At 43.4% G+C, this 24,524-nt stretch overlaps 1 protein-coding gene across 22 annotated transcripts in view; it reads right to left on the reverse strand.

The window, feature by feature from the left end:
• Window positions 1–24,524, reverse strand: part of FBRSL1 (fibrosin like 1) — a 539,160-nt gene that overhangs the window by 372,720 nt on the left and 141,916 nt on the right. For all 22 annotated transcript variants that reach the window (XM_054082211.1, XM_054082227.1, XM_054082219.1 and 19 more), the window contains exon 2: window positions 22,178–22,378. In XM_054082211.1, coding sequence (XP_053938186.1) covers window positions 22,178–22,378 — 201 coding nt within the window. The remainder of the gene's footprint in view (window positions 1–22,177; window positions 22,379–24,524) is intronic.

Consider the following 24,524-nt stretch of genomic DNA (forward strand, 5'->3'; position numbering starts at 1 on the left):
CCACGCTGCGTAGTAGCAGTCCTCGGGCCACTCGACCAGAGAAGTGCTCTAGCAACAGTAGCACAGCAATTCAGCTTTGTCTTACTGTCAACTGTGTTGAAAAGCAGCAGCAGTGGGAAGAGGTTCTGCTTCATTCTCCACCACACCGCAATGACGTGATGCAGCACAGCTGCAGTCCGCTCAAGCTTAGGGAAAGGAAAAAACAATTTGGGGCTCACATCTTTGCAGCAACTAAGAGAGTACCTCCACCTCTGTTCCACCAAAGGACTGACCTAGCTGTGCAGTTCACTTCTGCTGTTAACGTTCCTTTAGGAAACTCTCAGCATGTTTATTTTGCAAACAGCATTTTGCTTGGAAATTACAAAAGAATCAGAAGTGCCACTTGCTGTTAGACAACATTCTAATGCAAAATGAAGCACAACCATTGTGATGGGAGAACACACTGATTAACTCAAGAGATTTGGCAGTCTTCTTATATTTAGTAGATTTTTCTTAAATTCAAGCCCCTGATTCATGTGATCTGACAATCTAAATCCTTCAATCAAGCATTTTTAGCAGCCCTCATAACTGCAGGAGTTGAAAGTTACTTGCCTAAAGGGCAAATATAAAGATTTAAACATTTTACGTTGACGTACCATCTATTTTCAGGGCACAATTATGAGTCTGAACGTCAGGTTTGGATCGAACAGCATACAGGACTCTGGTTCCTTATCTGTGCATCATAACCTAAATTATTCATTGCTTTATAAGACTATCTCTGATTGCTTACAAAACAAAGCCACTGGAATTCTCAAAAGCCCTAGGCTGAATTCCCATTTTTGTTGCAGCTATACAATTTTGCTGACTTGCAAATGGTCGTGATTAATGTTAGAATAATGCAATCTTAATCAACTGATTCTTATGTGATACAATGGTCTTTTTTTACTATTTTCAAGCCATCTTTGACCTGAAAATACCTCTGTGCTTTCCAGTATTCCTGGGAAATTTCCAGACAGGCCCTTCAGAAGAGCACAAGTGGATCTACACAAAGTCTATCACTTCTGTAAGAAACCAAACTGGACACGTCAAGCTGCAGAGGTAGAAAATGGTCACATCCCTTGAAGACAGATAAGCAAAAACATCCAAGGACAAAAAAGTTTGGCTATCACTTATTTTCTTCATGAATCACTTCTCCAAAGAACCAGTAGCTTAAGAGAAGTCAAAGTAAAACCCGAGTTTTACTCCCTTCCAGTATTTCTCGAAAACCCACCCTTCACACTGCAGTCCCAATTTCAGGCAGCACATGGACCAGCCCCCTTGGCCAGGCCACCAACAGAAACCATCTGCAGGTTGATAGGACTTCGATAAATGAACCTTAATGACAAAGGAGAAAAAAGACCAGAACAACATCAGGTCTGGTTTCCCTCTTCCCTCCGCAGTTTGCCTACACCACTGATAGAGCCACAGTCCTTTCACTGCCGTCAAGACTAATTAGATCTGCGCAGCTCGAATGGAATACATTAAGGCTAAAAAAAAAAATTACCCTCTGAACCCACCAGTACATATCCACAGGAACCGTTCATTTAAACTTCAGCTTAAATACGTATTTATCTTTGCGCTGTGAAGTCCAATGTACCACATTTTCAATTTAACCTCTACTCTTCTATGCTTTGTAGTAGTTGCACAAGATCATTTCTGTAGAGATTTAATATTTATTAGAGATTCAAGCAATTAGAAGAGCCAAACATTTCAAAGGTTCGGCAATCACGGCGCACAACCTCCGCACCCCGCCCTGCCGGAGAGATACAAGCCGAAACTGCCAAGAACACACTAGGAAATATTCTGGCTTCCCATCTCTGGCAAAGCACAGGAAGGCAGAGCCGCAAGGAGGGGAACGCAGGCCAGGTCCTCTAGTAACGTAAGCTGTAAAAATAACTCCTCTGCCTGCAAGCTGGCTCACAGAGTCAGCCTCAAACACTCGCTGAAGTCACTGGGGCAGCCGGCAAGGCAAAGCAATTCTCACGAGGCAGAGAAGGTGGCAGAGATGGAGCCAAGGCAGGGAAGTACGTCATTCAAAGCCCAGAACCGGAACGGAGACCTGGCCATGCACTGCTTCCCCACAGCTCCATCTCAATGTGCTTATCTATCCGCGCTGCACTTCCCTTCCTATGAAGCACCGCTCGCTGAAGAGGGCACAGTTCAGTGTGCGCTAGGCTGATGGACCTAATCCCTCCACAGTTTTATTTTTGATTGTTTTTTTTTTTTAAAGCGTAAATCAGGGGATCCATCATCCAGAGATATCTTCAAGTACAGACCAAAACCCTACCATCTCGCGCAGGCTGCGTTCAACCCCTGTACTCAGTCGCGAAGTCAGAACCTCTCCTTTGCTAATCAGCCCTGTTCCAGCACCAAGTAATTCAAAGCAGAAGCCCAGCACGAAATCCCTTCACAAACACATCTAGCAAGATGCTCTCAAAACCTTTGTTTTCTCGAGCTTGATTTCATAACATTTCAATGGGGTCCAGAGACTGACATTTGCACCCTTGACTCATAATCAAGAGCACTATTTTTTTCAATCTGAAATGTAGTTTTAGTAGCTTCATATTAGCTCTGTCCTGATGGGGGTTTTTGAAAGCCAAATGCCTGCTACCGGCACACGAAAGGTTAGAACGGTCTCCAGCATGCATCATCCAAGCCTCTCATCAACACTGGAGTATCTAATGGTCACAAAATGTCAACTTGCCACTTCTGCAGGTAATAGGAAGACATTATGCGTGTTTTAGATAGGACATAGTAAGGAGTAAAGTACCTGAAACAATCTGCTGAAGGTAATAGCTGGATCTATAGACAACTCATGCCTTCTGTACCCTGTTTGTGCACTGCAATCAAAAAAACCGCCCTTCTTCCTTTTATGATTGTGTTAGTACCTAAAGGGGATTTTTATGTAGTATAAATAAGGTTTGAAACATTACTTTCCAGCGTAAAGACCCCAAACACAACTACACACAAACAACAACTTTTAGTCATTTTACGCCTTGTTTAGAGGTATTATTTCAGCTACTGACAGCAGTAAGACAGTAAATCTACGCAGCAGAACAGAATGACTTTAATTGATTAAGGAGAAAATCAGCACATGGTGTTCAGAGCACCTGCCTCAACATTAAAAGATAAAATCATTCCAACTTGGCAAACTAAAAGCTAGAATTACAGTTTAGTAGCAGCTTTCTTAATTTCTTTGCATCAGGCAAAATTCCCCCCCTTCATTCCTTCGCCTGTATACACAACCTCAAGTAACTTTTCCGTGCTAATATCCCCAGAGATCTGTAAATTCTCAATGAAAGCCCAACAAAAAATTGGAATAAATACAACATGAGATTTCAAATGCAAATTCTAAATAATATGCAACAGGCTTTTTTTCCTTGTTTGGATTTACATTAAGTTTCTACCCACTCTCTTTTCTGAAGGTTTTACTGCACCAAGGAGGCCCATAATGTAATATCTGACAGCAAGCATAAGTTAATGAAAGACAGTAACTTTCCAAAGCATACATGCAAATACAAAATACTCTGCAAGTATAATTAACATGGGCTTCTCTCCTCAAGAAGAGTGCTCTTTGAAAACAGGGTCTGAAAGCACATGCCAGCTATTTTTTTAATCATACATATGAACATGTATCCAAATGCGTAACAACAAGCAGAACTGATTAAATCTCTTGTACTATCGACTGCAAGAAACAGATCCCTATGGGCCATAACAGGCTAGAAGTAAAAATAAAGTAAAGGAAGTAAAGAAAAAAACAAAGCAATATGCTCATTTTGTCTTAAAACCTGCCTACCCCAATTTCTGCCCCTCTCAGAGAAGCAGAGCAGTGGTTCCCAAGGGCCTGACAGAGCGGCGTCACTGCTGCCGGGTAGCGCACACGTAGCCCAGAGCTTACTGAAGCTTTGCAGATAAGAGATAAGCAATACTTTATATTTTGCTCAGATGTAGATTATGAGCCAGGGGAAAGCGAGCTTAAAAGGTGAACAGCTTCTTTTGGCATTAGCTGAAATCTCTGTATAGTCTCCAAAGAAAGCTGACAGCGAGGTCAAGCTACAGTATGGGAATTCTATAGTCAATAAAAAAACCTGTTTTTTAAGCTCTGAGTCAGAAAAATTCAATGTGGATGACCACTTATTGAAAGGGTCATCATCCAACAGAGAGAAAATTGCTAGAGCAACAAAGAGCCCAGAAGTATTCCTCAGTTTATAGAAACCACAGAGCAGGGCAAACTCTAAATCTGTCTCCTCCCAGTATTAATCTAGTTTGCCTCCAAGGATCAGTAGAAACCAATCCAGTAGAAACCGCATTTTGATGGTGCAGTCAAGTTCCTTCTCTGAAATCTGAGCTTAAATCATAAAACAAAGCTATTGCTTTATGGCTGCACGCTGACATTTAACTATTTCTCTAGCACGAAAGCACAGCTCAGCACTGCACTGAGACAAGAAGAGCAAATGTGGGCTCTTGCCCCAAGCTGTTTTTTCATTTTTCCTTAGTGGAGCAACTTTGCTTTTTACTCTACTCTAGGTGACCTCACTGTGCGTTGGCATTCTCATTTACGGAGTCGGTTTAGGAAGAACATTTAAAGATTTCCCACTATCTCCCACGGCCCCAAGTATGTCCCTTTCGGAGAGGAGCTCACAGCACACCTGGTCTAACCTGGTCTGTGCCCCTTCGGCTGAGCCTGTGCACACGTAGAGAGCAAAAGAATGACCCTAACATAGCGCTAACCCTGCCCAGGCGCTCCCCATACCAAGAATATGAGAGCAACACTTAAACGGGTTCCTCCGGGGATCCTGCAGCAGGACTTCCCATGCACTCAGCAACTCGCTGCCAAACAAAGCCAACTCACTGAGCCTCACAGGGGAACGTCCCACTGCAACGCAAAAAAACCCTTTTATATCAAAACACAGACATCCCTCCACCACAAGTCAAACTTTCTACAACTGTTCCCCTTCCGATATCCATTCCTAAAGCTTCTCCTCAAGTTATAGTCTTCTTCTCCTCACTTGCTCACATTTTGCTCCCAAAGCAATAAATTTGGCTTGCTAATAACTGCAGTCAGGGGAGATGGGGAACACGAGGCACAGATTAAAGAATTGCTCAGACTGGGTTCCTTCTTATCACTTCACCCTCTCGATATATCTGTGTGGTAAGCTCAACACTGAACAGCACTTGACTCAGCCTCAGTTTGGAGTAGGGAAGAAATTAATTGCAATCTAATAGGATTCAAATTGGTACAAGGGTTCCCATCATTATGGGACAAGAAAGAGTAGAACCGCAGTACATTAGCCAGCTAGCAAAGGGCTTCGGTCAATGCAGTGGAACAGGCAACGCCATCACTGAGACATGATGAATTGATACCTCAATAATTGTAATTTATTAGTCAGTGGTGCTGAACCAGCGTACGAACCAGGTGGGAACGGACTAAAGCTACACAGTGTTTGCAGAAAGAACGACATTCCTTTTGCAAGATCTAACTTGAAATAATTTTACACTGATGTGAAGACGTGTCACAGCTTAATTCAAGCAGCAGTTATGTGTACCAGAGGATGAAAGTGTAAATCAGCAGCAGACTGGGAAACAGAAGGCTCCCGGTATCAAATGTCAGTGGAGTTGCTCCCTCACTGTGCAACCTTTGACAAGTCACTTGACCTACTGGTGCTTCAATCAAGGCAGCTGCAGCACTGGGTTATAAGCAAGATGCCCATCATAAGCCACGGTCACTCTCCACGCTTAGATCTTCAGCAAACAGCAGCACCTACCTTGGTATATTTGAAATCCACATTGGAATTATTCCATGAGACTGGCCTGTAGATATTTAAAGTCATGTGTGACAAACAGGCTTTATGTAATGAATTATGGTTAAGCTGCAAGAGTAAACTTGACAGACATGCACATGCATTCGCATTCACACAAAGCCCAACTGTCCCACTTCCACATGAGCAGCTCCAAGGGAACATCTAGAGAGCAAAATGAAGGTTCAGTTGTGGCATGGATGAATGCACCTGTGATGCTTCCCTTCCAGGTAGCACACAGACAGGGCAGCAGAGCCCAAGGCAGCAGAGGTTAACAAGCTTGGATCCCTGTGGGCTTACATTCCTGCTCCTCATCTCTGCTGAAGCCTATGCCACTGAATATTCATAACTTGGTGCTAAATTAAGCACTCATTCACATGGCTACTAATGCCACATTCCCCCCTGATTTTGCTAGGCAGGCAGAATTTTAGGAATTTGGAATATTCTCCAGTTAGTTTCATAAAACAGAATGTAACCCACAACACGGGAGCTGCCAACACAACTCACTGGCAGCTCCTATTCTCCTCCCATCTTCTGCTAGGGAAAATCTTTTGGATGCCAAGAAAAAAGCACAGACCCACCACCCTCACACCTAGCTGGACCTTAGCGACTCCTTTCGCTTCTTCCCACTCGGTGAGGGAGAAGCAAATAGCTCCTAGGCAGCTACTCCAGGGAGGATCAGAAGACCACAATGGAGGTGAAGGTCTGGGTCTCTGAGCTAAAGGCAGTACATAAACAATTCCCACTGCTGGGAAGAATAAAAGGGTTGAATTCACACTGAATTGCAGAAAATGTTTTTCTTGGTCAGCCAGGGCTCTGACAGCCCCTTTTAAGCCCATTGCAATCAGCTTTATGTACATCTCATACTGTAAGCCGTGTAATCAAGTGGGGCTATTTCAGAGTAATAGATACCTGAGTCCTTTCTCAAGCATACGTAAGTGGATCTATTCCTTCCTAAAGCTTCCTGAGAAGCCAGTTACTAAAGACAGAAAACCACAAAATGATACACTCGGTATTTCTAACCAGCTCTTCACCCTGGGAGACCTTTGGAGGGTTTTTATATATGAGAAAAAGAAAATGCTTAGGCTGGAAAACTGGCCCAGCGAGTTTGCTACCAAGATCCTTCAGTGGGTTTGTTCTGTGGAAACACCCTCAGTATTCACACCTAGTTCTCAATCGTGAGATGATGACTAATACCAACATTAGATCATCCTCAGCAATTGCTGGAGCTTTCTGCAAGGTTCTCGGTGGACTCCATTATCGAACAGCTTCTCTAAGCAAGCTCTTGGAAACTGAAGCTGGCATCCTTCCCAGGCACCTAATGGGGCACATTCACATGGCATGATGCAGAAATATGAGCTTGGATAGAGTGATATCTCTGATGTCCTCAACCAGTTTATCATGCTTTGGGTCAGCTCTGAACTGACGTGGCACTGCTGTTTCCAAATCTAGTCAATTCTCTATACGATGTTCCACAACGTAAAACCAGCCCCTTAAGCCTTGCTAGCAAGACCAAGATTCCTGCAGCAACAACCGCCTCCCTTCCTTCTTGAAGTTTAAAAAACAACCTTGTATTTTCCCAAATGGTAATAAAGTAATCTCCATGTCCCCTACTGCTTTTCTTCCGTATACTGTAAGCATTTTAAAAAGGAAGTAAAAGTCACTATCTCCATCTTACAAAGAAGCAACCAGACAAAGGACAGCTAGGTAATTTATGCCCTTGCCCAACAACTTAGTGACAGAACTTGGTAGCATAAATCCTTTAACCTCAACAACTCCACCTATTAGCACTAGTGGCAAGAATATAGTCTCTCTTCCCCTGCCAGACAAAGGTATTTTTTGAGGAGGAAGAGGAAAAGGGTTTTAAAATTACATGTCTGCCATGTCTGGAGACAGAGAAAAACCCAACTCAGATACTAACTACCGTCACGCTAGAGATCAAGACTCCAATTCGATCCAGAAATAAAAATACCAGATAGAGGTTAATTCCTTATGGAGTGATTACCAGGGGAAAGCCAGTATCTGGCAGTGAAAAGATCACGGCAATTGTTTAATTTTTATTTCAACATATGCATTGGAAACGGCTGATTTTTTGGATAGACAGAAAGGAAAGATTGACTTTTACTCATTAAATCCTAATTCTGTCAGAACAAGTTTCAAGTCAATGTGTAAGTCAATACTCAACTAGGAATTAACTAACAGCTCATTTGTGCAGCTGTATTAAAAGCCTTTGTTGCATAAAAAGACTTAAAAAGCCTTTCAGACTAAGCTGTTTTAACATCTACACCTTAAGCAACTGGAATACATCTCAACAGGTCTTTGAGTGGCAGGCTATACCTGATCAATTTAAGTCACATCATGGTGATACTGCGAAATAAGCCCCCACCTTCTACATTCTGCACTTGAATAGAGCTGAACCAGTAGAAATTCCTCTCATTACCAATGTAAGTTAAAGACATTCTACCAAAATAAACAAATAATAACCATTAGGAAAACAAGCACGTGATGGCACGGGAGGAAGCCTCTGAAATGATCAGAAATCCCATCGTGAATCCCATTAACGGAGCACAACATACATCTTGCAACAGCTTGCACGTTTTGTTTGCCTAGATCTAACAGAGTAGAAGAAACACATTTATTCTAGTAAGAGGTATCAGAATACAAAAATGGAAATAGATGTAACCTCTTAAGTGAGATTTATGTAAATGCTTAAGTGAGTGAGGAGCAGATCATATTAAGAAGTCACTGGGATTTAGGCTCTCAACTAACTGAATCCTTGTGGTGGTAACTTCTTGTAAGACCATCTTTTTTCATCTGTGTTTAGAAGACTGGAGTAGCAGAGAGCTTACTCCCTTCTTTACACGAAGATGCCTCTTCCCAAAAGATTTCACAAGTCTGTAAGAGCTCCCACTCACGCACCCTCCTAATCCAGCCCTCATCAGCAGGATGGTTCTGAGGAACATCCAACAGCTGCTCTTCCAAGCTCCTCAGGACCAAAAGCCTGTGTGTGCAGGCTCCCCTTCAGGTAAGGGCACACTACCCAAGCGCAAGCCTCCAGGGTCTACATCACTGCTAATTTCTTGTCACAACTCACATTTTCTTTCATTTTGCAATTGAAATAGTGTTTCGTAAGCCAAATTCTTCCCTGTGCTCTCAGTTTCAATAAATAATAACAACCAGGTATTTGTCAAGCTCCCATATAATGCATTCTGTAACTTGTCTGCCTTTGGCTTTGCCTTAGGCTTACACCTATATGAGGTGACCCAAGGTTGCCAGACAACAATTCAGTTCCTATTGAATAACACAAACACACACAACCCCCCACCCTCCCCCAACTGAAAAATCTCTTCCCCCCCACCCCGCCCCTGGACAATGTAGACTTTATTACATCTGCTATTACAACGTGCCTATAACAATGTGCTTTAACAAGCAGCCTTAAGGTCAAATGTGTCCCTTGATCAATTTACTGGAGATCCCTGGTGCTGCTGCTACGGGCAGAGTGTCTGGGGAAAAAAAAATAATCCCTTTATTCCTTTGCTTCACTGTAAAGGGGGGGGGGGGGAAGGAAGCTGTCACAACGACATTTTTCTTCTCCCTCTGCTCTTGACAAGTCAGGTAAACAGGGAGGGAACATCTAGAGCGAAGGACTGTAAAAGACCAGCATTTGTACAGGCATATGAAACCATACTGTTTATTTACCCAGCTACTCAATTCACGAGGATGATTCAGAATAAGGCTAAGGGGATTGGGAAGATGTCTTAGCAAAACACCTGCAAAGCTATTCTGCATGAGGACAAATAAGAGACACTCTAGATGTGAGTGTCATGTGGTGTTTTTTATATAAGAATTTAACAATTCAGCACATGGCCACAGTCAAAGCACTCTGACAAGCAATAACATTAATTCAGAGACGCTTCTAGCAGTGTAGCCATTGCATTAGCCTACTCCTAGTCTGTCAGTAAGGCTGTGACTGTTTATCCATTTTTGCTTAACAGATCAGTTTTGGCCATGAAGTGATGACTATACCCAGAAAAGCAGATATGATACTAGTAGACTTGCTGCAGAAATTGCTTCCTGCTGGCACTCAAGCAGCAGGGAAGGAGTTAATCTTATCAGCCAAAATGGCTGAGTACCACTCTTACTCATGCCCGATTGCATGACTTTTGTTTCATACATTGTGATTTATTTTCATCTCTACCCGTGGGTTCTCAGTCACCGACTGGTACTGACGTTAATGGGAACTGCCGTCTTCAGCCCCGCAACGTGGAGTCAGATCCGAGCTCCGGGTGCCTCCAGCTATTAGTAGGCAATTCTTGGAATTGTCCTTGCTTATTTATTCACTATGTGCCGATTCCCATCACTTCTGACTCAACATGGGAATTCCTGCAAACATGGAATCAGCAGCTCCTTTAAAAGACACTCCCCCCCTCAGGAAAAAAAAACAAAAAAAAGAGTACCCAAATGACCTATAATGGGTCTAAATAAAGCCTGAGCTGTTCCTTAGTCATGCATAACTTCACTGCTTCTGCTCCCTCCACACCCTGCCCAGTCGGCATAATTTGCAGAAGGGTTTTGGCATGGACAATTGAAACACCCACATGCTGCCTGAACTAACAAGCTCGATCCTAGAATCCTTTTCCTTCTGAGCAATAGCTAAACTAGACTTTCATTTCGATAGCACAGGTCCTGTCTACACTGCAGGTTTCAACCCATAAAGACTGAACTCCAGTCATTTTCCCAGATTAGGATGGCTACAGTCTGTACCATATCACCCTACATCATGGGTAGAGCAGGCTGAAAACCTGGCAGAACTCCAACCTTTACACTTCATATTACCAGAATAAAATTCCTTCTAAATTAGCAGACTCCACCACTAAAACCCCAGAAGTCTCTACACACGGTAGTCGGCACGCAGCTTGGTGTGGTCAAAACCCAAGACATGAACAAAGAACGAGCACAGACCAACAAGAAGCAGTAACAAGCTGCTTCAAACGGCACACATTCCCCACTCCGGTGCCATACCCTGAAACAATTTTAATCCATCTTTCCCTTTAAGCAGAGACAGCGACAGCACCGACGATGATATGACAGTGACAAAGGAGGGCTGAAATTCAGACCCAAATTGTTATTCCCCTCAGCTAGGCAGTTATGCGCAAGAAACACTGCTTGTAAACACTTCTTTGTCAAACACTCAATTACAAGCGGCTTTATGAACAAAATGAGCCAGTCGCAAGGAAAGCAAGGGATGAAAATGGGGAAGCAATCTAAAATGGCATGCAGTGACGAGGCCCCCCTGTCCCCTGGTAAGCAGGGCCCAGGAGAGCAGGAGACGTGTGCAGGACAGATCACGGATGCGTGCTGAGAAAACACGGAATTCAGCTTGTCAGAGCGGGGTCACCTTTTGTAGGTCTAGGCTTTGTTCTCTGCTCTAGGGATTATTTCCTATGTGGTAAGCAAAGAATAACTTTTCTATTTTTTACTTTATTGGCTTTGGCAGAATGCACCTGGAAGAAGAGCACATGGACAAATGGGGAGTAAGTTAAAAAAATCTCAATTCAAGCAACACTTGTAATGTGTCTGTTCCTTCACGTCACCCCCATTTACCTTTAAACACTGAAATTGCTCCACACAAGCTGAAAAAATAACTGGAAAGCACATTTCTTTTCCCATTACAATTGCAGATGTACAGCACGGTAGATGTATCTGACTAGCTGAACTGTCTCCATCTCCTGTTGTAGAGGACTGAGACACTAACTCCAAAAAGATACCTATGACTGACACTGCAGCGAATAAATGTCGCTTTAATTACAAAATATTGCCCTACACCCACTCAAAAGTTTTGAGAACCAACAGAAAGACAACACTATCTGAGCCAGCACCACATTCCAGGAGGCTGCAATACTAAAGCATCAGAGGGCTATTTATCACGGCACTGTTATTCCAGCTGCCCAGGACAGCATCCACTACTTGATCCATTACCTCGTCCCTGGATTCTTTTAGCAATATTATTCTAGTGGGTAAGGTTTCCCCTGGAAAAAGTTTTTTTCTTGTTATTAATATTCAGTGTCAATGAGTCAAGAAGGGCAGTGAGAGGAAACATCAGAGTGCAAAATGAAACCTATTACTATTGAAGTTGCATTGGATCTGCAACAGCTGAAGGAAGAATCAAACCTATGCACCTTTCCCTAGAGCTGAAATCAAAGCCTTTACCCAGAAGAAAGTGGAATGTGGAAGAAAGGGTGAAGACAGAAGATTTGCTTTTAAATTAAAGAACCCGCACATATTTACACAACTGACATTAGACACTACCTTTCAGAATCCAGCAGCTACCCAAATACTACTTTGCTTTATAATCTCAAAAACTCCAACTGCAAAGAAACAAACCTGAGAGGAAACTACCACGGGGGAAAAAAAAAGGAAAAAAAATCCCACATTTTGCATATAGTAAGAGTCTACAGAGATAATTCCTAAACTTAACATTCAAAATATCCTCCTTGGTATGATTAAAAAAAAAAAAATAATTAATTTCAAGGCTCAACTTCAGAAAAATTTTAGAACCAATTTACAGTGCTAACAGTTGGAAAATCTACAGACAGACTTATATGTTCTCATATAAGCTCTTGAGGTACATACATACCTGATTATGCCTCAGGACTCTCTCAACCAGTAAGTGTGGAAGAGCTTTAAATCTGTCACCAACTCCTGAAGCCCCTGCTGGTGTTATTTAATTCTTCAGTTTTGTTTAGACAAAATGATAGAGAAAATAGCATGGGTTTCATGGACTGACTTAGCCAAATAAATAGTGCAACAGCATTCATCTGAGGAGCTACTAGTAACCTTGTTTGAAGGACTAAAGGGAAAAAAATAAGTGCTTATTTTACCTAAGAAATGTCTTCAAACCAAAGACGTGCTTACTCAAGCTGTGTATGTTCTCACAGCTCATGTAAACCATCCATCAGGCAGAAGTAGGAAAATCTGCTCCCTTAAGAATCCACACTGAGGAGAGGTGGAGGGAGGCGGGTAACACTGCCCCAGGCTGGAGTTTGTGAGGTGACAGCAACCGAGAGATAGAAAACAGCATCATCTTTGATAAGCTTCCACGAGGAAAGCCAAGTCAGCTGGACCAGTGCCATTACATGACTTCAGGCAAAGACTGGCAACTGCCAAAGTGATTCTGCTACAGCTCCTGGCGCACCGACGCCAGCAGTCTCTTGCAGAAATAAAGATCCATGGCCAGAAGTAAGCAAGAACAAGCTCTGTGTGTTGAAAGCAACAGTATCTCATGAAAAACATATCTATTCTGCCTCAACCACAAGTGACATTGGGATGTCATTTTTACGTTTGGTTTAAATAAGCTCAGATTTAGACTGCAGCTGCGCAGATGGGTTAGTTACTATACTGGTAAGCATGCTAGAGAAAGTATACTGTCATTTACATCTAACCAGGCTCGTTTCACACACAGACAAAAATACCTGCGATCAATACTCCACCTACTGCCATTCAGAGGCTTTGTATTTTACTGCAGACATTTAGTGCAAACCCCAGAACAGGGGCTGTAATTAGGTAATAGATCTCTGATAGAACCCTAATAGAACCCTAACCCTTGCACAAAGCTAGCAAAAACTTTAGCTAGCTAGCGCTTAAATCAAGGCGGAATAACTCCTAGGCAGTTCTTGTCCAACATGCAAAATGGCCATGGCTGCTTCGGCTCCTTCTAGGTCTGAGCCTCCTCTGCAGTACCTGAATTTCTCTCAGGAAGAGAGGCTGCGTGCAGCACGTCCAATCTCACCATCATGAAGAGATGTGCAAGGAAAACCTCCAGCCTCGGCTCTGAATCTCTTCAAACAGCACACACCACCAGGACCAGCGGAGACAGAGCACCATTCAAATCAAACTGTCTTTCTCCATTCTTCAACTTGCTAAAATCACCCGATACAACAGAAGCGCTCTATCCTAGTGACATCTCTTCTCCAAAAGCGAATATACAAATAAAAAAAAAAAAGGGGGGGGGGGGGGGAAGGAGGAAAATAAAGACAACTTTGTGCATTGTGTCAACCAATTAAATTCAACAGAGAAAAAGATACAAGTGGTTACAGCTTCCTGTAAATTACTTCATGTAATTAAATCTCCTTCTCTAAATTACAAACCATTTAGCTCTTCTTCTGTAACAATGTAACCAATGCCCACCGACAACCTTTTTTATGGTATCTGATGCTACAGAAGCTGTTAGCAATGAAATTTCCTCTTTGTTTCTCCCTTTCAAAAGAAGCCATCGTAGAGATTCATTCACAGCTACTTACAGAACATCAGGGAGAAGGAGCATTGCTTTGTTTCTCTTTTTTTCTGCTCTTGTCTGAGGCTATATTTAAGCAAATGTAACCAAAGGTCCTCATCAGACATCTAACTACAGGCAGAGAAGTTAAAAGTGACCTGCAAGAGCTTTGAAACACGGAGCTTATGACTAGTTTGATTCTTCACGCCCATACAACACAACTTTATCATGCTGTAGCAGTGTGACCCAACTATCTCCCTATCACTTCAATTTTCTGACCTGTTTTTAACTTTGAGAACACCAGGACCATCAGGCCAAGTCTTCCCTGTTTCTAGGGACAAGTCCTGAGAGACGAGCACAGCACTGAGCAGCTTCCTCCGGACAGTTCTGTTCCGTTGTTCCGTCCACACGCGTCTCCAGCTGCAGAGGTCTGCCCAGCCACTCTTCAATGGGTCTGCAGCTACCACATCTTCTGAGATGGAGAACTGAGATGCAGACACAAGGCCCCTAAAGATGTCGTGGTTCGGTTCCTCTGGGTAGGCAGCATAAGGAGTCCACTGGCAGCATCCAATGCTTTAATCACCGTGATCTCTAGACCTGCTCTAACACACAGCAGAAATGCCAGCAGCCATCTGGAGGCCTGAACACATTGCTGTTGCCCAAATGCTGTTAAGTGGGAGAGGTGATGGGGGCAGACTGGAATTCTGGAGAAGAGGAAAAGCAGAGGGATAAAGAAGGTTGATGCCAACGCTGCAGGCAAAGCCTCAGGGTCTGGTTCTGAACACAGCAGGGCAGCTAACGTATCATAACAGCTTTATGATCCTTAAATCCAGAGTGCAAATGGCAAGACATTGCACCTGGCCCCCACGGCTCCCCTGCCTCTGCCTGCTCTGCGGCCCATGAGCATAGCCCGTGGTAGTAAGGTGCTGGTCCAGATGAGCAAGCCGGGCTTGATCCAGCATGGAGCCAGCATCCCCCAGCCACGCTTTGTGCTGGGGCACTCCAGGAGCTGCACTCCGAGCCAGCTGAGCCTCGCTGGGGGGATCAGGCAGGTCTGAGAAGACCAGGGACAAGTTTGGTACATGGAGCAGCAAAGCAGCAAGACTGGCAAACAAGGGTCAGCTACAAAAGGGGGAACCCGCTGGCCCAGACAAATTAGTAATATTTCAATAAATCAGTGAAAAACATGAAGCCACTTTCTCCTACATGGAACAATTTCAACAACCAAAACACGCTTCACATCAATCCATTCAGAAACCACTATTTGCAGTGTAGTAAACTCCAGCATATGGTTCTGTTTCAAGCTTCAGCGCTGGTCTAGAAACAGCTGGATTCCTCCTCCACTTCCAACAAACATTGTCTCCTCAATTTATGTTTCCCCACCAGAACTGCAGAAATTTTTTTGAAATATACTTTTCCAGCTTGAACAAAAGCCTTCTCCTGCTGTAGTTCCACACAGTTTTAGGGCACAGTTTTCCAGTGCTCCTGAAGCACGGTACGCTACAGAGATCAGCTGCCGAAGCAGGGCTGTAGTTCTCAAAAGGCAGCTGCAATCCTGCAATGAAGTTACCTGTGCTACATCAAGAACACAAACCTTAACTGTCTAAGGTTCGTACAGCACTTTAAAGAAACACAGAAGACACTAAACACACTGTGAATTCCCCCCTCTCTTGCACAGTAGGCTCTGCAGCCACTTGAAGATTCTGGATGAATTATTGGATAAATTTAGCAAAAACAACAGCATTTCTTTGTAATAGCAGGGATTCATTTGGGAAATAAACATCCAGTATTTATTTACAAAGGATTTTTCCTCCTCCTGCCACTGCTGTGCTGCGCACACTTCCCCTCCACTTTGATGCAGAAAGCAGAATGCCAAGTGCCTTACCAGGACTTAAAGCAGATTTTTAAATTAGTTCCTGACAGCGCAAACAGATTGCTATTGATTGAAATGAGGCTGGTTTAGGCCTTGGATTAGCAAACCTAATGACTCAATACTGTATTGCCCATTTCGGTCCTCTGCCCCAGTACTCCCCGGCGGTTTCCCAGGCAGCTGCGATGTCCCTGCACTGGGGGATTAGCGCGAGCGAGCAAGGCGAAGGCCATCTGTGTCTGCGCCATGGAGCCCTGTGCAGCCGGAATGAAGGACCTCCTCTGAGATCCCGCGGGACAGGGCCCCGGCACCGCAACCGCAGGACAAGCTTGGAAGCCGGCGAGACCGCTCACGTGTTCAAAAGTGAGCCTGGGCTTGGAAAGGCTCTGCTGAACCTGAGCTCCACAGCTCACTGGAGCTGCCTCCACCGACGGCCTTGGCTCACACTGAAGGGAACCGAAGCACCAAGGCAAGCCACCTCCCGGGCTTCCAGCCTGGCTGGACTCAGCCCTACAGAGACTTCACGCAGACAACACGCGCCACGGTAATAGCCCAACCCTCCCAGCAATCAGAAACGTGTACTTAAAGCTAATTGGTACAGAGCTTTCGTGTCCAAACCGTAAATTCTTGTACTTACAAAGGCAGGAATGGATCTCTGTTTTAAGCAATACACGAAGCAACGTTTTCCTGATTAAAAGAAAACTGGACTTTTTTTTTCCTTTTGCTTTGTTGTTTAGTTTCAAAGAACATTTAAATAACAATATCTGCTAACAAAAAGGGTAACATCAATTAGAAACAAAAAGAAACCAGTTTGTATCATTTCAGTGTTCAAAAGCAGTGAAATGCAAACACCAAAGCAGCACACACCAAACCAAACCAATTCCCAGAACCCACATTAAAGGCAATCTTCTTTTTTCCCTTTTTTTTTTCCCCCTGTCAGCTGGCTAGAATTCGCTTGTTTTCAACAGCCTGAGATACCAAACATAACAGAATAAGTTACTATTATATTTAGATCCACTTAGACACAATTCAGCTTCCAAATGACACATTATTAAGACACAGAGGTCCAGGTTTATCCGTTTCCGACCTCTGGCCTACAGACAAAGACTCCAAAGGTTATCTTTCAGGCTCGCTCTCCTACACAGCTCCTGAGCCTCAGCTAGGGAAGGTACATTTCAATCTCTAACTCCAGCATCCCTAAGGAAACGCTTTTTCTCCAGCCCACCAGCAGCTTCAAAAGCACATTCAAGTTTTTGATTTACCATTTATCATTATCTTGAAAAACACAAATAAAAATCAAGCAGCTACATGCTCCTCTTGCCTAACCGTCAGCACAAGCAGTGTGATGCCAAAGGAATCACTCCACACAAGGCATTTCATTAGCCAGATGAATTTCTAGACTGTTTCATTCTGCCTTGGGAAATGCCCCATAGTCTTTCAATACCAGCACTGATGCAAATGGGGCCAAGGGGATGGAACTGGTTTGAAGAAAAGCTATCAATTTTCACCTACACATCGGAAGAAACAACCTGCATCCTGGGTGGAAAATGGCTGAGGTATCCCCTTTAGCTCAGCTCAGCAGTAACCTAGAGCAGGGTTCTCCTGGGGGCAGTGAAAGGTGTTACAGTCATCAATGACTGTTGGATGAAGAGCTGATGAGCACTACAGAAAAATCACGTGAACAGGTAATCAAATATGTTAATGCAATTTAGCAGCTCGAGTCCAGCCAGAGCCACAGCAACAATATACATGAGTCACCAATAACGCTCAGCAGTTTGACAAAGGTTGGGGCATGAACGAGACACAAGAATTCACTCTGCCTTCCCTCCCTCCCTTCAGGAAGCTCTGCTGAAGTCACAGAGTTCTCACACCTCCAGAGCAACATGACAGCGTTAGCTTTCTTGCCCCTTCCTCCCCCACTCCAAACCCAGCATGCTATTTATGAGCACTAAATACGTGCTACACCACGCTGTTCTCCTCGGCTTCTTTGAGACTCTTCCTCATATTGGGTGATTTAAACAGTGGGCGAGAAAAGGAAGGAGGAGGTGTAAGACACTCATCTTCATGACAAATGACTATTTGCAGAACAGAGTATTATTACAGCCGCATTTAACATCTAAACATAGACAACACCGCGTGATGCTCCCAAGCTGGCTACCCACACAGCCTGAGGTTAAGGTAACCTGAAAAATCAGCAATTCTTTCCTATTAGCACCAACTCTTTTCAGAAGGAGCTCAGACCACATTCAGTCTGTGTACAGAAATGGCAATGGGTCCTGAAGCTCAAAAGATACCCACTGTTCCACACCCAGGGTGGACCCAAGCTGCTCAGACATTCAGAGGAATAAGCAGCTCCAAAAATGATCCCAGTACAGAGCAGAACAGCTCAGCTAAGACTAACAAAAGACAGACTCAAAGGTCTTCAAAAACTAGAAGAATGACTTAGGACAATGCAAGGAAGCGCAACTGGAACTACGAGGTTTCACCTTCTATCTCCCTCTTCATCTTAGTGAATTCTACACTCAAGCATAGAGCAACCCTTCAGAGAGGCGCTAGGGCAGGGACTCCCTTCCACAGCACGCTGGGTTGGACTCAGGCATGGCTCCTAAAACAAGCCAATGACTTCATTTCCAACAACTGTTCACATGTTGGAGGCAACCACCCGCTCTGAGAGAGGCACACTGGACTGCAGGCCATTCTGGCTATGCTAAAACGCCTTCTCATTCTGCGATACACCCCTGGTGACCACGTACCGTTTGGCTGCCTCCCACTGGAAAACTGCAGCTCTCCCCTTGCACGTGCATTGGAGACAGCCCCAGCTCCTGACAAACCTTTGCCTGAAGGACCTACGACTACTTGAAATGCCCTTTGTTCCCTGTGCTTGGCTACAGCAGGGGACAAATGTGTTTGAATGAGTTTTATACACAGTCAGAGGAACGGGCTGGAAAAGACAGACTGGCTCCTGCAATCCCCCTCCCCATGCCCTGAGGTACAGAAACACCAAATAGGAGCAAATAGGAATCTGGATGCTTTGTCAAAATGACTGAGGTATTAATCTAATTTTCTAAACAAAGCAGACAACCTGGCACTCAAATCAGCTTACCACTTCGCACCTCTCTACGAGGATTAGCAGAATGCCATAATTATAATGCCCAATTTGATTTATTAGAGGAGGCTGCGCAGAAAAGATGACAATTCAGTAGCATTGTGAAGGGAAGGGATGAGAGTATAAGGAAAGCTTCAAATTGAACAGTAATTTCTAAGCAACATCTCAATATAATTAGCATTAATTACAGTAAGCTTTCCGAATTAGGTATAAACCTATGTTTAATAACCCTGAGATGCAAAAATCACCCTTAAATTCCAGGAAACAATATTAACAGCCAATTTGTCTAGACAGCTTGGCAGGAAGTGCCAGAATTTTAGGTGTGAACTTTGTGGTTATTAAAAAAAAGGAAAAATTATTGAACTTGTCTATATCATTTGCATAATTAGTTTGAACTAAGAATACCCTAGTTTATTATCTAGCTTAGATTTTACTGCTGCTTTATTCAGCTTTACAGACCTGAAAACTTGTCTGGTTTCACAACCATATCAGCTAGGATAATAAAAGGTATTTTAAAAAACTCCCTTTTCAGTAAAAGCTGAATTTTAATTGTGCCTTGTTTCAAGAGGCTATTAATGAGTCACTCTTCACAGGTTTTATTTTATACCCTTTGTGCAAGCTGCTTGCTCTTTTTGGTGCTTGTTACTTACAGAGAAAAACCAGATTAAACGATGAAAGATGAATTCAGGTTTTCATTAATATGGCAGCAAATACACTATTTAATCACTGAAGGCAGCCAAACACTAGCCAGAAGAAAAAGTTAACAGTCTTCATTTTTCAGATCTGAAATACAAATAATCTAAATGTCTGGTAAACTAAGGCAGCAGTGTATACTGACAGACATTGGAGTTTGGCCAGTGTAACAAAAACTCCGACCCTAAAGGTTTCCAAGAAGTGTCAAGAAATCCCTACTGGTCACAACTACTTAAAACTCGGTTTTAAATGTCAGATAGAAGACATCACTGTGAGTGACCCTCTTCACCTCCACAGTGGGTGAGGCCTCAGCTCTGGGAAGAGGGGACCTGTGCGCGGCCTCGCACACCCACGGTGCTGCCAGCACCCGAAACACGTGCTGCAGCACGACCACAGACCCGAAGGAACAACTCCGCAGCCCAGCGAAAGGCAGTATTCACTAAAGCCAGGCTCTGAGGCTCGAGAGACGCCAGTTGTAGTCAAGACCCAATGACCTCCTGCGCCACTTCTTGTTTCCATGTTCCAACTGCACCACTCTCTGCCGCATCAACATCAGCGTTTGCACAGTTGCTCCAGGGACCAGAGCAGAAAGTGAGCCAGCTTTATGTGTCCTTTGCAAGGGTCGTTGGATCGATGCTTGTAAATAAAAAACCCTGACGCAACAGCAGCTTTACAAAGGCACAGCAGCTGATGAAGCACAGTGCCACGATCCTGGTGTAAGACAGAGGCAGGAACACCAGCCAGCACTACTGCTTCTAAACATTTTACACCAAAGCCAGGGACTCCGGGTGACATCCATGATTAGCAATTTATGGGTTTGGACGTCCAGAAAAAGATCCTCATTGCTCAAACTTTCATCAAAACTAAAATGTGCATCTATTCACCTATAATAAAAAGTCATTTTAATTTGCACAGAATGAATATTTGTGCACAAACTCATTGCACCTGTACCCAGAGGGAGACCTGAAAACCTATCACCCAGCTACTAGAAAAACAAAGAAGAAACACGATATATTTTAACTACATATACACAGAGGAGTCTACAACCAAAACATTTTGTATCACTCTGGAAAGTTAAAAGAAAAGAAACCTAGCAAATATTTTACTAGGAGTGTGTGGTTACAAGGTTTCCTACCTAAATGTTTGCAAGCTGAAAAGTACTAACATCTTTACATAAGTCATGCATATTTAAATTTTCCAACTACTTTTTCTTAAATCTAAAGGAAGAAACCAAAAGTCTGCTAACTGGTTAATTAGCCCCCCAGAAAAGTGAGGCCACTGTCAGAATTTCTACTGTAAAACGTGAGCCTTTATGAACAAAGATGCTACAATACAATCACAAAAGACTGTATGTAGTAGAGAAGTTATGCAAGGGTTACATCAGATAATCTAATGATCCTTTCAGATCCTAAAATAGTCAAAGTTTGAAAAAACACTTCCAGTAACAGGACAACTCAAATCTTCCATTCTCTGGCATACAAACAGAATTAGTTTCACAGAACGGAAGGTGTGCTTGGGTTAAACACCTTTTTTTCTCAGCATCACGAAGAATAAAAAAAAAGGTTTTTATCATAGTGTACTTGGCTCAGAACAAATGCTGGAAGGTCAAGCACACTGGTCTTCCCACCAGCTGCCACTTGGCACCAAGCTAACAGACACCTGGGAAAGTGTTTGTTCATAGATACAGACTGCTGTGCCGGGTGGTTTCAAACTGATGAATGAACACTAAGTCACCAACAAATCTCACGGCTGAGCAGCAGTTCAGTGATAAATCGCCTGCCAGCTACTGTGCCTCCCCTCTGTCACCTCCTGGGCTCTCTACACACCGTGGTTCAGATGGGATTTTCCACAATCATCCTCTCCAGCATCACAACTCCCAATTCATTAATGCTTTGCCACATTTTAGAAGGGCACAGAGAAAAGACTCACCAGAGCACAACTTCCTCCAAACTGACTCCCCTCCTAAAATACTTGAATATTCTCTCCTTCTCAGCATACCATTCTGGGACACGTGAACTTGATTCACTAGATAGACATGTTCATGTTTGCACCTTCCAGGTACACATTAACAAGCATGTTTTCCCAAAGAATGCCATGGTCTGACTGATGGATTTCCATTAGTGTCTGAGACCATAAGAGCCACAAACCTTTGGGGCGCATTACCATATCTTTCCAAAGCTGCAAGATACGATGGAGGTCTGTTCCTTCCTTTCCACCCTACTCAGCACACCAGTCTTCCATTTTAGCTTTCCTGTCACAGAGGCTTTGCACACTTGGCCAGAAGTCTTGTAAGCTTTCACCAGCACAAGCTATCAGAGAAGCCAGTTTTATTAACAATCCAGACCTACCAGAAGGACAACAATTTCACAGCAGCCAGTGCCACCATACAGACACTTCAGAAGAGAAATGAATTTCCCTACCTGTTTTGATAGCTTCAAGGGGAGTTTCTTCTTCATCCGTTCTTTGCCTCTTTCTGCCTCTCTCTCGGAGCTTCCAGCGTCATTATTATGGCCATTTTCACTTGGCTCAGCAGACACACAGTTTTCAGATTCTCTAGGTTTCTTTCCTGGATGCCTCTCCCATTTCTCCTTCCGCTCCTGAGGCTTTAGAGACATGTCCTTCTGTAAAGGAGGAAAAAAAAAAAACCCAGTAAGTTCTTTAAGTTCTTTGAGACTACTTTTAAGAATTAAGCAATATAAATATTGAATAAAACCACAAACAAGACAGCATGTTCTTCCCAGCGATGACTTAAGATGAATAATTAGGCACGCACAATGCAAACAGTAATTTTAGATTAGATTAGGATGAATACTCTCCAGGCTATGTGTGTGATTAATTTCAGAGATGCTAGAACTGGTTATGAAAATGAGTTTTCTTCAGATTAATTCAGGAACAATACGTCAACAGCACGTAAACAAGTCAGGGTCCCGAAGGAAAGCCTTTAACCATTCAGCTGAAACAAAGAGGTGGGTTTTATTTTGTTTCTGATCTCGGAAAGCAACATATCAGCCCCCTCCTTGGGCCTGACAGTCTCTGATTCACAGCAGTGTTCCTATGGAGAAATGCACTTCTAAAACCTACCACGCATTCAATAAGCAAGCTGAGATCAATGGGATCCAAACACAGAGCTTGAACACTCCTCAGTGTTAAATGTCTGCCCTGAATCAGGACTATAACACATGATCTTAGCAGAATTTAGAAACGGGTATATTGTGTCAGAACGATTAACACAAGAAGTGAGATCTGGAAAAAATTATTATTGCTATCCTGAGCATCTCTGAGCACTGGAAGCGGAACTCTTGGTGACAACATATTGACCTCTCCTCCTACACATACTACAGAGAAAAAGAGTTTAAGGAATAATACGCCAAATCACTATGCCATCAGTTCACTACAGCCAGACAATTTTTTCTCCAATGCCTTTTATTGACACCTCAAGGGTAAATATTAAACTCATATTGGAATCATTTGCAGAATCTTTGTCCTAACTGATTTTCTAGGTGAGGTAAACATATCAGATTTGGATGCTTAAAAGAACTGCTTGCCAAGCCAAAATCTGTCAACCCCAGACACAGCAATCTATCTAAATGCCTCATCCTCCTTTTCTAAATGCCTCACTTTGTGACTCAAGGAATTACATCATGGATATTTGTATCCCAGGTGAATGGAGCTTGCAGTTCAACTCGCTCACGTCAGCGCACACACCTTCACTGCTGCAGAGGAGCTCATGAAAACCATTAGCTCTCTAGTATCTCTAAAGCCCAACAAAAAAAGAAAATCAGGAATTGGGATGAAATGCCCTGCTGATTGCTTGAGATTACTTCCTCCCCCACTCCTTTAATTGCTGAATTGACTGCCTCAGTGTGCAACATGCTGATTCCACTCCAAATCACTCGCTGGTTAAAGTTACCCTTCACCGAGAAGCAAGATGATGCTCTGACTCTTTAAGGTCATAGAGCCATTGAAATTTCCATCACTATGATAAAATACATACAGCTGTTTCCTACTCCACCCCAGGCTCAAAGGCAATTAGTCCTTACACAACTTGCACAGGGCCCTGAGTGGCTGGCAAGCTCCTCCTAAAGCACAAGTACATAGAGCAAGTGGCAAAACCCCCACAGAAACCTCCCTCCTCCAGAATGAAAGTAACTCGCACTGTCTCAGAGGCTCACAACACACCACAACACAGCTCAGCTTGCCAAATCCATAACTAGTGAAAAAGCAGGGAAAACGGTTGTCTGGCATTATTCTCCGTGAATGAAAAAACAAGGAATACAAACTGGTGTTTAGCTGCTCACTTCGGTTTTTAGTTTCAAGATAACATTCTAAAGCAGCAGTTCAAGATGCCACTTAAAGGAGGTCACAGTGTCCTATTTACAGAGAAGCTGCTCAGAAATCAAAACGCTAAGCTTTAATAACTAATCAGAAAGTAGTGCAATGGGAATGACATCTGTTAACTGATACTCAGCAAAACTTTAGAAACACAAGTCACCCAAAATGCGTGCTTCTTCAAAAAGCCAGATGCAGCTGCAACGTGACAGCGGATGCATGGAAGATGCTGCATGAAGTGACATGGGGCCCCGAGAAGAGAGAAAGGAGGCTGAGCCGGGGAACGCCACCACTTCAAAGCATCAGCAAATAAAGCACTCCTGGCTCAGTGTGTAATGCTTCTAAAGACTCCATCCAAGGCAGTAAACTGCCTTTTGGGTTCTAATTCTAGCTGGCTTCATGTGGGGATTGGGCCCCTGTTAAAGCCTTAAGGAAAGT

Source organism: Cuculus canorus, chromosome 17 (assembly GCF_017976375.1).
Source record: "Cuculus canorus isolate bCucCan1 chromosome 17, bCucCan1.pri, whole genome shotgun sequence".
NCBI lineage: Eukaryota > Metazoa > Chordata > Aves > Cuculiformes > Cuculidae > Cuculus > Cuculus canorus.